The sequence below is a fragment of the Anolis sagrei genome, chromosome 4 (genome assembly GCF_037176765.1).
Source record: "Anolis sagrei isolate rAnoSag1 chromosome 4, rAnoSag1.mat, whole genome shotgun sequence".
Classification (NCBI taxonomy): Eukaryota; Metazoa; Chordata; class Lepidosauria; order Squamata; family Dactyloidae; genus Anolis; species Anolis sagrei.
In genome coordinates, this window is record NC_090024.1 from 62,828,030 (window position 1) to 62,843,847 (window position 15,818).

Here is a 15,818-nt window from a genome sequence, read left to right on the forward strand (position 1 = left end):
ATTTTAATTGAACAACTGAGAAACAGGTCAAAATCTTCTTAAAGTAATTCAAGAGAATTCAGAAAGATCTATTCAACAAGATTCCCCACTGGTGCTCGACTGTGGCCATTTCCCACCCGTTCCCAAGAACATATTATGCTGGGGTCAGAAAGAAAAGGGTAGGAATAAGTTGGGCACCCTGAAATCACAGATGCTAACACTGAGGTGTACAGTTCCAATAAAACTGATGATCATCAACTGGCCTTGTATATTTGAGCAAGGGAAGAATTGAAAAATTATATCCAAAGTGATAATGGATCCTCTAAAACTGAGATTTCGGCTGCTATACCATCTCTTTCTGCCCCATCTGGAACAAGTGTAGGATGACGAGATGATGAGGCATGTCATTACAGCTGCTGTAGTCTGGCAAGCATCAGAGGATTTTTCTGAATGTTCAGAGGATGAGTGTGATAATGGGTTTCAGTGAGGTGTCTGTGAGTGTTCGAAAGGAATTGCAGGCAGATGAGGCTGATGTTTTGGATTCTTCTGTTCCCAGGCAACAGGGAAAGTACAAATTCCTTTGAGAAAAGGCCTTGGGAAGATGAGGAGTTTTCAAGGGAGAATAGATTAAATCTGAGAAGGCAGGGTGTGAAAAGATGGCAAACCAGATGTTCTAAGAAAGTTAGTGATAAGACCCAGAGATCGAGATGCGTGAGGCATGATGTCATGGGTGGCTTGGAGAACTTAAATTAAGTTATTTGCTTTCAGGTCTTTCAGATGAGACAACATTGCTAAAGGAGACCGGTCTCCTGTTTATTACTCTAAGTTCATGGTTCCTGTATTGTCATGATTCCAGGTTCATGATTACTGTATTTTTATACCTATGTGTCTTTGGAGAATTTATCTTGGAGAAGTTCCTGTTTTCATGTTCATGGATATACCTTTGGATTAATTATTTTAGATTCCTTGGTTTTGTGTTTTAACCTGGCATTTTTGGATTACTGCTACTGTTTTCTGGCTTCTTTTGTGTATTGTATTTTATATTTCTATTGACTCCTTTGGATTCCCCCTTTTTATATACTTTTAGAAATAAACATTCTTTTATTGGATTACTGGACTCTGGTGTGTGTTGAGTGAAAAAGTGTTCCAGTGCTAGAGTGCAACAAGAGCTAAACTTCAGTTTGTGTTTAGGAGAGGAAAGGGGAGAGGGTCAACACCTCTGATCTTTTTCTTTCATTGAACTAATGATAATATGGCAGTAGTGATCATCTGACAGTGTAGGGCAAACTGTTAGCTTATTACTATCAACATGCTTTAAGGAAAGAAATGAAGATAACTGCTTGAATACCTGGTAATATCTTCAGAAAGTTGGGCAGGATCAGGAGGGTAGAATTTCACATTAAATGAGAAATGCCAAGCACCACCTATAAGAGAAGCCAAAGTTTACTGAGATAACCTGCATATTGTGCATTACTTTCACAAAAATAGTGATTTAATTGTGTTCAGTGTTCAGCCAGATTGATGACTAAGCTTTGCTTTTGCTGGTCTTTTACCATGGCCTTCAATGACATTCCTCTTTTGAGGCAGAGATTTGTCCCTTAGCAACGAACCATTAATGTGAAATGTTCATAAAACTCTGTAGACACAGAACTGTTTTTTTATTAACATATTGTTTACTTTATTAAAAAATGGAAATAAGAATGTTTGGTAGGGTCTCTGACCAAGGCATACACAACTATATCCAAAGCCTCACCTTCAGCACTATTAGAAATACCAGCCAAGCATAAATTCATATGCCTAGTTCCATCCTCTTAAAAAAGAAATAAACAATGAAAAATATTTTGTTCCAGAAAGCTTTGATAGGTTAATGCATCAGAAAGAAGCATTTACAGTGCTCCCTCACCGCTTCATGGTGCGCTTTATGTGGACTCACCATATTGTGATTTTTTCCTCCCCCTCCCCCCGAGACATGGAGGGGGAGAGGAGGAAGGAGGGGGAAGAGGAGGAGCCGCCTGTGCTCCTGCCGGCTTCAGAGGCTTCAGCTTGGCAGCATCATCAATGGCACCCAAGGGGCCTCTGAAGCCAGCAGAAGCACAGGCGAGGAGGAGGAGGAGGCTGCCGCCGAATGGGCGGAGCGTCCCTATTTCATGGATTTTCACTTATCACGAGGGCTCCTGGAGTGGAGCCCCTGTGATAAGTGGGGGAACACTGTAGTTGTTTGGTTTTTTTTAAAAAAGTACTGTTATTAAACTTTCTTTACTTTCTTATTTGTTTGCTCTCTTCTAAGCTTCCTGTACTTCTACAGATAGGTAACACATACTAAAAATTAATAACAAAGCTCATGAAGAAGCAGTATGTGTTCTGCCTACCAAATGCAAAGTGAAGTAGATCATTTTCATTTTGAGTACTTTTTTCATTTTGTGCCATTCTATTTTCAGCTATCTAAACTGATGAATATACATGTTGAAGGTGTGTCAAGCTGTATTACTAATGCTTTGGTGTGCTTGATGGAAGAGGAGTCAGGTTAACACTGACAGTACATTGTACATTCAAGCTGTGTACAAATTTCCTATATATTCTGTCTTTCAGGCTCTGGAATACTGTATTAAACTTCTGCCACATAAAATAAATTTCACTGAACTTCTTCATCCATCTCTACACATAGCTTCCCTTGAACAAACCTTAGTTTGTCCAGGATAGACAGAATTCCAAACGGCAACTGTTCAGAGATCTTAACGTTTAACCTCAGTGCAGAAATCCCCAAATCGTTCATTATGTTTCAGTAAAAAAAAAGTCCTCTGTGTGTATTTAAGCCCATGGTTCTGTACAAGATCAAATCTTCTTGTCCCTATACCATATGTATGTATTTTTCACACAGATTGAAAATGGAGGATAGAACTAGAGTAAATCATATATGTACTTTTAGTTAAATAATACTGCTTAGCATTGTGTGGCACAGTGCCTTGAATGGTGGACTTGTAATATGGGAGACTAGGATTCAAAACCTCAATCAGGCATGAAAACTCTCTCGGTGTTCTCAGGTAAGTCACAATCTCTCAGCCTCAGAGGAAGGCAAGAACAAACCACCTCAGGGGAAAAAATGTCAAGAAAACTCTGTAAAAAGATCTCCATAAGTCAGAATCATCTTGAATGCACATCTTGAATGCAGTCTGGTTTCAGGCCGGGACATGGAACTGAGACAGTCTTGGTCGCCTTAGTGGATTATCTGCGCCGGGAGCTCGACAGGGGGAGTGTGTCCCTGTTGATGCTGCTGGACCTCTCAGCGGCCTTCGATACCGTCGACCACGGTATCCTTCTGGGACGCCTCGCGGGAATGGGTCTTGGAGGTACTGTTTTGCAGTGGCTCCGGTCATTCCTGGAGGGTCGGTCTCAGAAGGTGTTATTGGGAGACACCTGTTCAACTCCACAACCTTTGTCTTGTGGGGTTCCTCAGGGTTCAATACTATCTCCCATGCTGTTTAACATCTACATGAAGCCGCTGGGAGAGATCACCCGGAGTTTCGGAGTATCATCAGATTGGCCCCCTCATTGATGGTATTACGGAGGAAAGTGAAAACCTGGTTATTTGAACAGGCGTTTGAATAAGCAGTGCAATGAATTTCAGGTAATGGAACTACGACTGACGAGTTTGGATCATGATTCTAGTTATGAGATGCCACTGAATGTTTATTACTGTTAAATTGTTTGATTTGTTTCTGTGTTAACTGTTTTTAAGTACCTTGTTGATGTCGCATTGAATTTTTGCCTTGATTGTTCACCTTGTTTTTGCTTGTTGTAAACCGCTATGAGTCGCCTTAGGGCTGAGAATGGCGGTATACAAATGAAGTAAAAAAATAAATAAATAAATAACAAAAATAAATGTATGGTGTATGATTTATTTGACCGCCAGAACAACTGGGCATCATTAAGGTAAGAGTGACTCAAAGGAGTTGCTGTATGTTAATGGGCATTTGTAGGATTTATATTATTTAATTACTGAGGAAGAAAAAAAAATACTATTATCTGACAATAGGTTCTCTGAAATAGATTTGCTTTTCCACACATTACAACTATAGTTAAATACAGTACTGTCATTTTTTCCCTTCTGCACAATCCCCTAGTGTCACAGCAGATGAATTGCTTACAAATTCTAAGTCCTACTACTGGTTCTTGTTAATTGCTGTCATGTTGGCTTTGATGAATGGCAACACTTGGTCCTCCAAATAATGAATTCCACACATTTTCTTGATTACACAGATATTGATTTTTCAGATGTAGAATAGTGAAGTCATAGTATCAATTACATAAAACTAGACCAATTGACACAGTATGCCCAGACATTCCTAGCACGTTTTATCCAAAGTAGATCTACTGAAACCAATTGGGACTGAATAAACCATGATTAACATGCCTAATTACTGGTAATTCATTGAGTAAGTCTACTTTCAGGTCTGTGTGGGGAGCATGTGGTCCTCCAGATAATGACCAGGCCTGTTGGTCCTCCCACTGAAATTATATCGGTGGGCACCTGATGGCCATCATGATAAAGACTTTAGCTAGCAGCCCATGGCTTCCATCCAACATCACAATTCATTTTAATTGTGGTTTCTGGAGATGAGACCTAAAATCAGGCAGCAATGGATGAGGGGAAAGGGAGTAACCTGAAAGTCCCTGGGAGCCCAAATGGCGCCGCTTTGAAAAATACACATGATAAATTTCGTATTACATGAATAGTAAAAAGTGGACTTCTTCATTCACATAATGACTTCCAACCCTCCCTTCCAAGTCTGCTCTGAAGAGCTGCTTTGTGACAGATTTGTGGGTGAGTGCGACAGGATTCAGCTGCCAGAGGTTAGCAGAGTAAGGGAGTCTATTTTACTAATGTATTAACTCTATTGACAGATGAACAGAGTCTGGACCAAACCTGGTTAGTAGCCCTTTCTTCACAGTACAACTTTCTGACATTTTAGATAAACATGCAGAATTTTGATTAAATATTTTTCATTAAGTAAGTCTGCTGCCTTTCTTTTGCTATAAATGAACACTTGTGAATTGGAATTTATATTTTAAGTCCAGATGGGAGATGCCTGCCATAAAAGGTAATTGTTTCCATACACTTTTTATTTTAAAAGTGTTAGAAAAACTACCACCATCTGTTTGCTCTTATATATTCTACAAATAAGCATTACATCAAGCCTAGAGAGAAAAAAACTTTTGGTTGACTTCATATTTTTGTATTCAGGGTATTTGTGACGAAAGTGCTTTCAAAAGGCAAACTTACTTCGAATCTGCTTTTTTATTTCCTTGGATGGGTCCAACCAATTCTGAAAAGAAGCATTTAAAATACTGGAATAAGATTATAAGCATTTCATCTCAAACACATTAAATTATAAGTGAAACAAGTATAATAGAGTGATCAAACTGAAGCTAAATACATATAAGTCACATGAATATAATTGAGAAGGAGGAAAACACATATGTCAACATTCCATTTGAGAACAAGGGGAATCAAAGTAACTAACACTTTCAAATTCACAACTTTTGTGCTTTTATTTTAGAATCTAAGTGCCCAGTGATAGCCTATTTCCTAGGAAAAGTATATGCTCAGAGCTAGGAAGTTTTCAGTACAAAGTTATCTTGAGGATACACCTACACTGTAGAATTAATGCAGTCTGTACCACTTTAACAGCCATGGCTCAATACTCTTGAATCCTGGGGTGTGCAGTTTGATGAAGCATCTTTGGCAGAGAAGGCTGAAAAACTTGTAAAATCACAATTCCCATTATTCTACAGCTTTGGCACCAATAGTAATGTCAAACTGCAATAATTCTAGAATATAGAGGCACTCTCTGACTCCAGGCAATCCCAAGCCTTTCCACCTTCTGCTTCCCATCTATGAGGATAATAATAAAAGCAATCACAGTGTACACTTAAAATAACCTATACTCTTACAGCTGGTGTAAAAAAATACATTTCCCTGTATTTAATCGATTGTGAGATGCCATCAGTTGTAAGATGCACATTAATTTTAGTACCACCAACAGGAAAAAAGTCCTCACAATTCTAATGTATGCACCCCATTTTTTAGACATTTATATGGCGAAAAGATGCATCTTAGTATTGAAAAAATGTGATGTAATCTATTGAGATGCAGAACACTATGTCAGAAATGTAAAGTGTCCAATCTATACTGTCCATTTAATGTAGTTCAAAGCTATTTTCAAAGTGCAGTAGCAAGATAATTGTAACAATGCCACCACTTTGTAACGACGACACCAGAATAGTAGGGTCGTCACTGATTTATCAAGGTCTCCTACTAGTTGTAATGGATTTACAAAATTGATAACACAGCTAATAGCTGGGAATCGCCAGAAGGCTAAACGGAGGGCTGCACAAACACAACAAGGACCAAGTGCCAAAAGCACAATAATCCCAATTAAACAGCTCAAGGGAAGATCCCAGGGGCTCACATGTCTTTACACTAATGCACAGAGCATGGGAAATAAACAAGACGAACTCCAACTTCTAGCACAACACCACAAATATGATATCATAGCCATCACTGAAACCTGGTGGGATGACTCCTATCGCTGGAATGTAGACATCGAGGGCTATAACCTCTTTCACAGAAACCGAACAAAGGGGAGAGGAGGCGGAGTAGCCTTATATGTCAAAAACTCTTATGCTGCAGAAGAAATTCAAGACAGCAATCTGGGAAACCAGCTTGAAATCATCTGGATAAGAATCAAGGGAACTGGGACTCAAAAAGATGTCGTTGTAGGCGTCTACTACAGACCCCCAAGCCAGGAGGAAGATCTTGATGAAGTCTTCTGCCAACAGTTGACCAAACAGGCACAGAAAAGAGATGTAGTAGTCATGGGCGATTTCAACTATCCCGATATTTGCTGGAAAACAAACTCGGCCAAGAGTACAAGGTCCAACAAATTCCTCGCTTGCCTTGCAGACAATTTCATGGTCCAGAAGGTAGAAGAGGCAACAAGGGGATTGGCTACTCTTGATCTCATCCTAACAAATGCGGAGGACCTGATCGATGCGGTCGAAGTGGTAGGATCCTTAGGGGCAAGTGACCATGTGCTCCTGCAATTTGAGGTACAAAGGAAGGCCGAAACTAAGACAAGTCAAACCCACATTTTGGACTTTAGGAGAGCTGATTTCCAAAAAATGAAGGAAACGCTGAGCAGCATTCCGTGGACACAGATACTAAAAGACAAGGGAGCTACGGATGGATGGGAATTTCTCAAGAGTGAAATACTCAAGGCGCAATTGCAAACCGTGCCAACAAAGAGAAAAAATAGGACAAGTGCAAAGAAGCCAGAATGGATGTCCAAAGAACTTCTAACTGTGCTAAGACACAAAAGGGACATGCACAAGAAGTGGAAAAAGGGAGAAATCACCAAAGAAGAATTCAAACAAATAGCCAACACCTGTAGGGAAAAGGTCCGCAAGGCTAAAGCAAAAAACGAGCTCAGACTTGCCAGGGACATTAAAAACAATAAAAAGGGCTTCTATTCTTATGTCAGTAGAAAAAGGAAAAACAAGGAGGCGATAGGACCTCTTCGAGGAGAAGATGGGGCAATGCTGACAGGGGATAGGGAAAAGGCAGAACTACTTAATGCCTTCTTTGCCTCGGTCTTCTCACAAAAAGAGAGTCTTCAACCTCAGCAAGATGGAGTGGGTGAGGGATTGGAGGACATCCAACCCCAAATTGGGAAAGAAGTCGTCCAGGAATACCTGGCCGCTCTTAATGAGTTCAAGTCCCCAGGGCCAGATCAACTACACCCAAGAGTATTGAAGGAACTAGCGGAAGTCATTTCGGAACCATTGGCAACCATCTTTGAGAGTTCTTGGAGAACTGGAGAAGTTCCAGCAGATTGGAGGAGGGCCAATGTGGTCCCAATCTTCAAGAAGGGAAAAAAAGACGACCCAAACAACTACCGTCCGGTCAGCCTCACGTCGATACCGGGCAAAATTCTGGAAAAGATTGTTAAGGAAGCGGTCTGCAAACACTTAGAAACAAATGCAGTCATCGCTAATAGTCAACATGGATTTATCAAAAACAAGTCATGCCAGACTAATCTGATCTCTTTCTTCGATAGAGCTACAAGCTGGGTAGATGCGGGGAATGCCGTGGATGTAGCGTACCTGGATTTCAGTAAAGCCTTCGACAAGGTCCCCCATGACCTTCTGGCAAGGAAACTAGTCCAATGTGGGCTAGGCAAAACTACAGTGAGGTGGATCTGTAATTGGTTAAGTGGACGAACACAGAGAGTGCTCACTAATGCTTCCTCTTCATCTTGGAAAGAAGTGACGAGCGGAGTGCCGCAGGGTTCCGTCCTGGGTCCGGTCCTGTTCAACATCTTTATTAATGACTTAGATGAAGGGCTAGAAGGCATGATCATCAAGTTTGCAGACGACACCAAATTGGGAGGGATAGCCAATAGTCCAGAGGACAGGAGCAGAATTCAAAACGATCTTGACAGATTAGAGAGATGGGCCAAAACTAACAAAATGAAGTTCAACAGTGACAAATGCAAGATACTCCACTTTGGCAGAAAAAATGAAATGCAAAGATACAGAATGGGGGACGCCTGGCTCGAGAGCAGTACGTGTGAAAAAGATCTTGGAGTCCTCGTGGACAACAAGTTAAACATGAGCCAACAATGTGATGTGGCGGCAAAAAAAGCCAATGGGATTTTGGCCTGCATCAATAGGAGCATAGTGTCTAGATCTAAGGAAGTAATGCTACCCCTCTATTCTGCTTTGGTTAGACCACATCTGGAATATTGTGTCCAATTCTGGGCACCACAATTCAAGAGAGATATTGACAAGCTGGAATGTGTCCAGAGGAGGGCGACTAAAATGATCAAGGGTCTGGAGAACAAGCCCTATGAGGAGCGGCTTAGGGAACTGGGCATGTTTAGCCTGAAGAAGAGAAGGCTGAGAGGAGATATGATAGCCATGTGTAAATATGTGAGAGGAAGCCACAGGGAGGAGGGAGCAAGCTTGTTTTCTGCTTCCTTGGAGACTAGGACGCGGAACAATGGCTTCAAACTACAAGAGAGGAGATTCCATCTGAACATTAGGAAGAACTTCCTGACTGTGAGAGCCGTTCAGCAGTGGAACTCTCTGCCCCGGAGTGTGGTGGAGGCTCCTTCTTTGGAAGCTTTTAAGCAGAGGCTGGATGGCCATCTGTCAGGGGTGATTTGAATGCAATATTCCTGCTTCTTGGCAGGGGGTTGGACTGGATGGCCCTTGAGGTCTCTTCCAACTCTTTGATTCTATGATTCTATGAATACTTTGTTGGTCTTCCTTCAATGTGTAGCGCGGCTTGACTTGAAAATATTCATAACAGAGACTTGGCTTTAAGTGAAACTGTAACAAGTTTATTGAAGTATAGAAGAAGCTTAATGGTTTCAATGTTTCTCAACTCTTAGAGGCACATTTCTTTAGAAGTTACATTTATAACATTTCATAAAATAACTCTTAAGAGGACTGTTCCTTCCACTAGACAGGTTTTAAACTTATTTTTCTTCAAACTGTGTTTCTTTCCTTAACAGATCACTCCAGGTACCAGCTTCCTTAAGTTATTTCTGTTGCAGTAAAGATCTTTACTGGGTTTCTCCCCCTCTCCACCTTTTGACTCATACACTAACTACTAATCTAAATAAGTCAACTTGACCTATCTAAACCTCACAGGCTAAAAGCCTAAACCTTTCTGGTTCTCAGCACAGTAGAACCAGCCTTCCCTGAAGTTCTCCGACTACAGACTGCTTTCCTGGTTCTCAACACAGGAGAACCAGCCTGTCCTGCAGTTCACAGACTACAGACTGACCATTTTAAAATGCCTGCCCTGCCAAGTGGCAGCTGGCTCCGCCTCTTTTTCCATGGCAACCCAGCTCAGAGTGAGCTGAGCTGGCTACCATCCCCCCAGTTATGCTATTTTAAATACTTACCCTTTTTAAACATCTATCTATAATTATACATAACTGTAGGTTAAAATTCACACTTCACCACAATAATAAAGTAACGCTAAAGCATGCAAAAGAAAGCCCTTAATGTGCATCAGTGCTCTGCAGTTTGTATAATCACCCACTCCAGGCCTCAAACTAGTACCAAGATTTCCTATGCAATCATCTGCACAGCAAAACCACTTTATTCAATGGCAGTTTGAAACTGACTTAGATGTTTCCATAATCTGCTTTTTTCATCTTTCAAAACTTTTCCATGATTTTTGATGTGGCGAAAGCAAGAGTATTCCATTCTAAAAGGCAAAACTGCTCTCACTTTATGCACATATTGACATGTGAACTAATGAGTTACTATGCATTGTTGAAGGCTTTCATGGCCGGAATCACTGAGGTTTTTCGGACAGTTTCTCCTGACGTTTCGGCTGCATCTATGGCAGGCATCCTCAGAGGTTGTGAGAGTAACAAGTTATTGCTGAGAACTGGTTGAACGTGATTTTACTCAGAATTCTGAAATGCTCCAAAATCCAAAATTATCCACACAGGTGTCTGAGATAATGAAACCTTTGCCTCCTCATAGTTCAATGTACACAAGCTTTAAGTATTTAAAATATTGCATACAAAATAATCATCATGTTATGTAAATAAGGTGTGTATGAAATATTTCACATTTAGACTTAGGTCCCAATTGCATGATACCTCATTATATGTGCACATCTCAGTGCAAGTATTCCATAATATATGTGTGTGAGGGGAGGGGGGGGGGTCCCAAACTTCAAAATAGTTATAGTCCCAATAATTTTGGATTAGGGAATATCAGTTTGCAGCATTATTAGCAAATTTAAGAACATGTTCAATTCTTAAACGTTGGGTATGTTTGTGTGGACTACAGTGTGGATGCTGTTGCTGGCAGGAGTTTGTCCTTCCTGCAACTTGTTTGCCCTGATTATTTGGTTCTTCTGTACCTCTTCACTATTTACAATACTCTATTGAACAAATTTAAAGTACAGAGTTCTCCTTCACAGAAGTATAAGTTATTTTAAAATTAAATTCCTATATATTGGCTGCAGCGGAACAACAGAAATCTGCTTATGTATTCTAAGCTCCTTATTATTTTACACTTCTTCACCAAGGTTAATGCATATCCATGGATTTCTATTGGCCCACTTAAAGGTAATAAAATATTTTGGAAGCAAAAAAAATCAGCTTGTGCATGTAGCGAATCAGCTTGTATGCCACAGCATTAACATTTCATTGTATAAAGAAAAGAGCTATATGTAGGATTTTAATTTATTTTCAAATCCATGTCAACTGGAATAAATCAGAAATAACAGGAATACATCAGGCAATATAGAAATGAGTTAGTGAAGCAATAACCTGCTTTACAGTGGAAAATTTTCAACATGAGCTATAATCACACATGAAGGAGCATTTTGAATGCTAGGACATTACCAGTTTTAGACCCTGCACCTCATAAGGAAAATCGTGATCTCATTTATTTAAATAGCTATCCTTGGATTTTAAATAGTTTTTCACCATCACTATTGCATCTTAATTTTCTAAATTATTAGTTAATTTTACCTTTTGGTTTTCCATGTCTCGGTATGTTAGACCAAAGTAATCTTTTTCTAAGAGGTTTAAGTGTTCGCACACTTTGTCAAACAAAACCTGGCCCTTTGAGCGTTTCTACAGGAAAGAGAGAGAGAGAGAGAGAGAGAGAAGGAAAAACTGTAAATTTGAAAACATACAATTTTCCCCAAAACAAGACAATTCTACAGTATTCGATAATTCTGTGAAGATTGACTTAATCCTTTATCAGTGTGTATAAGCTCCTGTTTTCTCCATACTAAAACAGCTTAACAGAGTGAGGAGTGGATAAGAGTAGGTCTCACCATGGTCAGGAAATCTTAAAAGTGGATGTGGGAGAGAGGAAAAGTGACTAATTTACTTAACGGAATGAATTTGTCCACATTTTTCTAGTAGAGGATGAAACCTCAACCATAGCTGGAAATCGGATCTTACACATTTTGACCACAAATGTAAGTTGGTGTGAGAGGAAACATATTGACCCAGAGATAGTGGGATGCAACAAATCACTGCCAAATTCATCTAGGCTATTCAATTGTTGCTGCATGTTTACTCAAATCCCACTGAGTAATAACAGTTTCTTCCCAAATAACTGCGCACTGGATTGTAAAGTGTACAGGTTTAAAATCGAACACAGCCAGATCACACAAACATTTCAGACTTAATTTCCCATTAAAGCATGTCCCTGGATTCTACACATTGCTCTTTAAAAGTTTCATTCATGCATTTCCATAAACAGAATGTTTACCATAGCTCAGAGCATTTAAGGTGGGAAACAGAGGAAAAGCTAAGATGAGATTTCTTTTTAACCATTTCTTAAAAGGTTTTCATTTGATTTAGATTACATTAGGGCCCTGGTGGCACAGCAGGTTAAACCACAGAGCTGCTGAACTGGGGAGTGGGGTGAGCTCCCACTGTTAGTAATTCGAAAATATGCAGAATATGCAAATGTGAGTAGATCAATAGGTACCACTTCTGCAGGAAGGTAATGGTGCACCATGCAGTCATACTGGCCACATGACCTTGGAAGTGTCTACGGACGGCGTCAGTTCTTTGGCTTAGAAATGGAGATGAGCACCACCCAGAGTCGGACACGACTAGACTTAATGTCAGGGGAAACCTTTACCTTTACTAGGAACAACATAGGTTTCAACATAACTAAAAAAAACGATCAAAATTATCAAAACGAGCCCTCAGTGGTGCAATGGGTTAAACCCTTGTGCTGGCAGGACTGAAGACCCTTGGGTTAGGGGTTTGAATTCGGTGGAAGTGCGGATAAGCTCCCTCTGTCAGCTCCAGCTTCCATGCAGGGACATGAGGAAAGCCTCCCACAAGGAAGGTAAAATATCAAAACATCTGGGCGTCCCCTGGGCAACATCCTTGAAGACGGCTAATTCTCTCACACCACAAGCAACTTGCAGTTCCTCAAGTCGCTCCTGATATGAAAAAAAAATCAAAATTAAAACTTTAATTCAGTTTTAAAAACTTAACACTAGTAGTTGTGATGGTGGTAGTAAGCCTCACCCATCTGAAACCTCCGTTCATATCTGTCTGTTAGCTGACTGTTGTTTTATCTCTATCCTGATAAAGTGTTATTTCTGTTGCTAGCTGTCCCTAAAATCAGAAGGAACTGGAATGGGAGGTAGCAATCCCCTCCCCCCCCCCAATCCAGTGCATGATTAAATGCAGTGACAGCATGGGGAGAGGGGAGGGATGGTTTTCTTCACTCAGCCTAAGAGGCAAGCTTTTCTCTTCCTCTCCATAAAAGCAACACAAACAGATGAATGCAACATCTTAAAGTCATCTTGATAAACCAGGGCTGTGACACAAACTAAATAATTATTGTCTTCAAAAGAAGGATTAATGGGTTAGCACCCTCCTTGTCTAGCTTGCCATGTGGCATCTTTCCTCCTTTTTGCAGCAAGAAAGTGAAGAAGGTATTCAGCTGCCAGCGAGTACCATTGTTTGTTTGATTTCCTAATGTGGGGGAGGCTTTATTGTTGGTGTGTGCCTGTGTGTTATGCATTTGCTTTTATATGAGAAGAAGCTTTTCAGAAAAGAAAAGAACTGAATTCAGACAATTTTACCTACCCCAGAGAAAATGAATTAATTTACAAAGAGAAGCACACAGTTGAGTGGAATCAAGTGTGATAAGAAACTGCTCTTCTGCCCAGGGAACCTTCTCCTGCTCCTATCTCTTCTTTGCTTTTTTTTGGACATCAATCTCAATGGAACAGACCTCTGAGTAGCATGAATAGGATGCACAGAAAATCACCAATCTCAATCCAGTGTCATGGCAATTATTTAATATTCTTTAATAAGGGTTTCTTGTGGTGACAGGAAGGGCTTTCAAAGCATGAAGGGCTTTCAAAGGATTGACTACAGCATGAGTGAAATGTCCACCTTTACACACACATATGTTCCTCTACCTCATCTCTGCCTTTCCTTTCTTTCCTATAGCCACTCAAGTTGTGCCTGGAATTCATTTCTCCCATTTCTTTAGTTTCTTTTGGTACTTTGTGAGCACATAACGGGAACCCCCTCCTGGTACAAAAATCAGCTTGCCACAAAAGCAAGCAGGAGCCAAGATTGGCTCCTCACCTGCTTTTCATGAGCAGAGCAGCCTCCTTGCCTTGGAAAGTGCATGTGGTGTGAAGGCCCGGAAAGTGTGAGTGCCTGCAGCGGAGTGCTTCCTCTAGAGTAGAAAGAAACAGAAGAAGAAGCCCCCTTAAAGTGCATGGGAAGAGGTGCCTGGGAAGCTCCCCCATCCCTGTAATGGGCTGATAGAAAACAAATCTTTTGGCACCCCAGAATGAAAACAGATATCTGCCCTTCCAATTTCTGGAGGCTCCGAAACAGTGATTGGGGCCCCCACCAAAAGCTGGGACATAAAATGGGTCAAGGTTTACCCCCAATGCCCAATCCTAATAGCCACCACCATCATCAAGTACAGCAGGGTCCAAATATCTGAGTATCATCAGAGAGATCTCTGCTTCTATTAAAAGCCAGATTTACTCAGAAACAAGGCTTTCCAAATTCAATGGAATTTACTTTCTAGATTATATCTTGTGGGCTACCCACTGTGAAAGTAGAACATTTCTTCACTATTTTGTTATAGCAAACAGAAGCCCAACTTTAATTGCTACAAGGAGATACCCAAACAAATAACAAAAATACAAAATAGGAATAAGGATACATATTCAATGCAGTAAAAATAATGAGTATCGCTGAATATTATCATTCTCAATTGAAATTGTATTGCAACAAAATTATGGTAAGCAAATTCATGCTATTCTGCTACCTCCCCCAAAGGCCAGATATTTAGTCTCAAATTCTTTAGTTTCTTCAGGAAAAAAAGTCATCAAAAAACCATTTAGGAAGATGGAAATGGGAAGTGTGTTATGTTATATAACCATCTATCAATTATTTCCCCTAAATTCTTTCAAATTATTTAGCAGAAGGACCATCTATTTTATATCTTCCCATTCAGAAGCCTGAAAAAACACAAATGCAAGTATTTAATGGCTTTTTTTATTCTTTTTATTGTGTTTATTTGTACATGGCTCCCAGAAAGCTTTATGAAAAAGTTTCGGTGCTGTTAACCTGGTTGGGAGAAAAGACATTTCCCCTTCCTCTGGTTCAAGGCCTGTTTCAGAGGGCTGGAAGACCTGTCAGAGAATCCTATGGGTGGATGGATATTTAAGGAGAAGTCTCTGCCATCCTCCTGGAAGTCACTGGCATAGGATTGGATTTAAATCAATGACAGGAGAGTTGTCCAAAAATATTATGTCTTTAAATAAATATAGCATAACAATACTTTCTTTTGGTGTTAGTCAAGAGAAATAGACATGTGAACACAGAGCCTATGGGAAGACTGGAATCAACAAAGTTGGTGGACTCTGAATTAAGGTACAGTGGTACAATCTGCATCTGTATAATACTTTGTCATTTAAAAGTCAAGCAAGGTCAAGCTCAAAGATGTTTTAACTGGCAGGTTCCTGAGCTTGCACAGCTGTCTAGTCTGATAAACATCAATGAACAGCTGTAGGTTAAGGTGTTTCACTGGAGGACTGCAGGAGGAACACAGATCTATTTTAAGAAATAAACACTCATTAATAATTAATGTACAACCAGTAACTGAAAAACTGAAATTCAAATTATCATCAAGGACCCAGTGTTTTAGAAACAGAAGGGAATACACTAAAATGGTAGACTAAATCTGCACTTGCAAACTGGCTTCATGTGACTTTGGAAAAAATGTATGAA

General features: G+C 40.2%; 1 protein-coding gene across 26 annotated transcripts in view; it reads right to left on the reverse strand.

Moving 5' to 3' along the window:
- The window catches only part of EPB41L3 (erythrocyte membrane protein band 4.1 like 3), a 195,664-nt gene that overhangs the window by 44,346 nt on the left and 135,500 nt on the right, over positions 1 to 15,818 (reverse strand). For all 26 annotated transcript variants that reach the window (XM_060775089.2, XM_060775088.2, XM_060775084.2 and 23 more), the window contains exons 4-6: positions 11,547 to 11,651; positions 5,261 to 5,303; positions 1,328 to 1,403 (exon numbers count right to left, since the gene is read on the reverse strand). In XM_060775089.2, the coding sequence (XP_060631072.2) occupies positions 1,328 to 1,403; positions 5,261 to 5,303; positions 11,547 to 11,651 (224 nt within the window). The remainder of the gene's footprint in view (positions 1 to 1,327; positions 1,404 to 5,260; positions 5,304 to 11,546; positions 11,652 to 15,818) is intronic.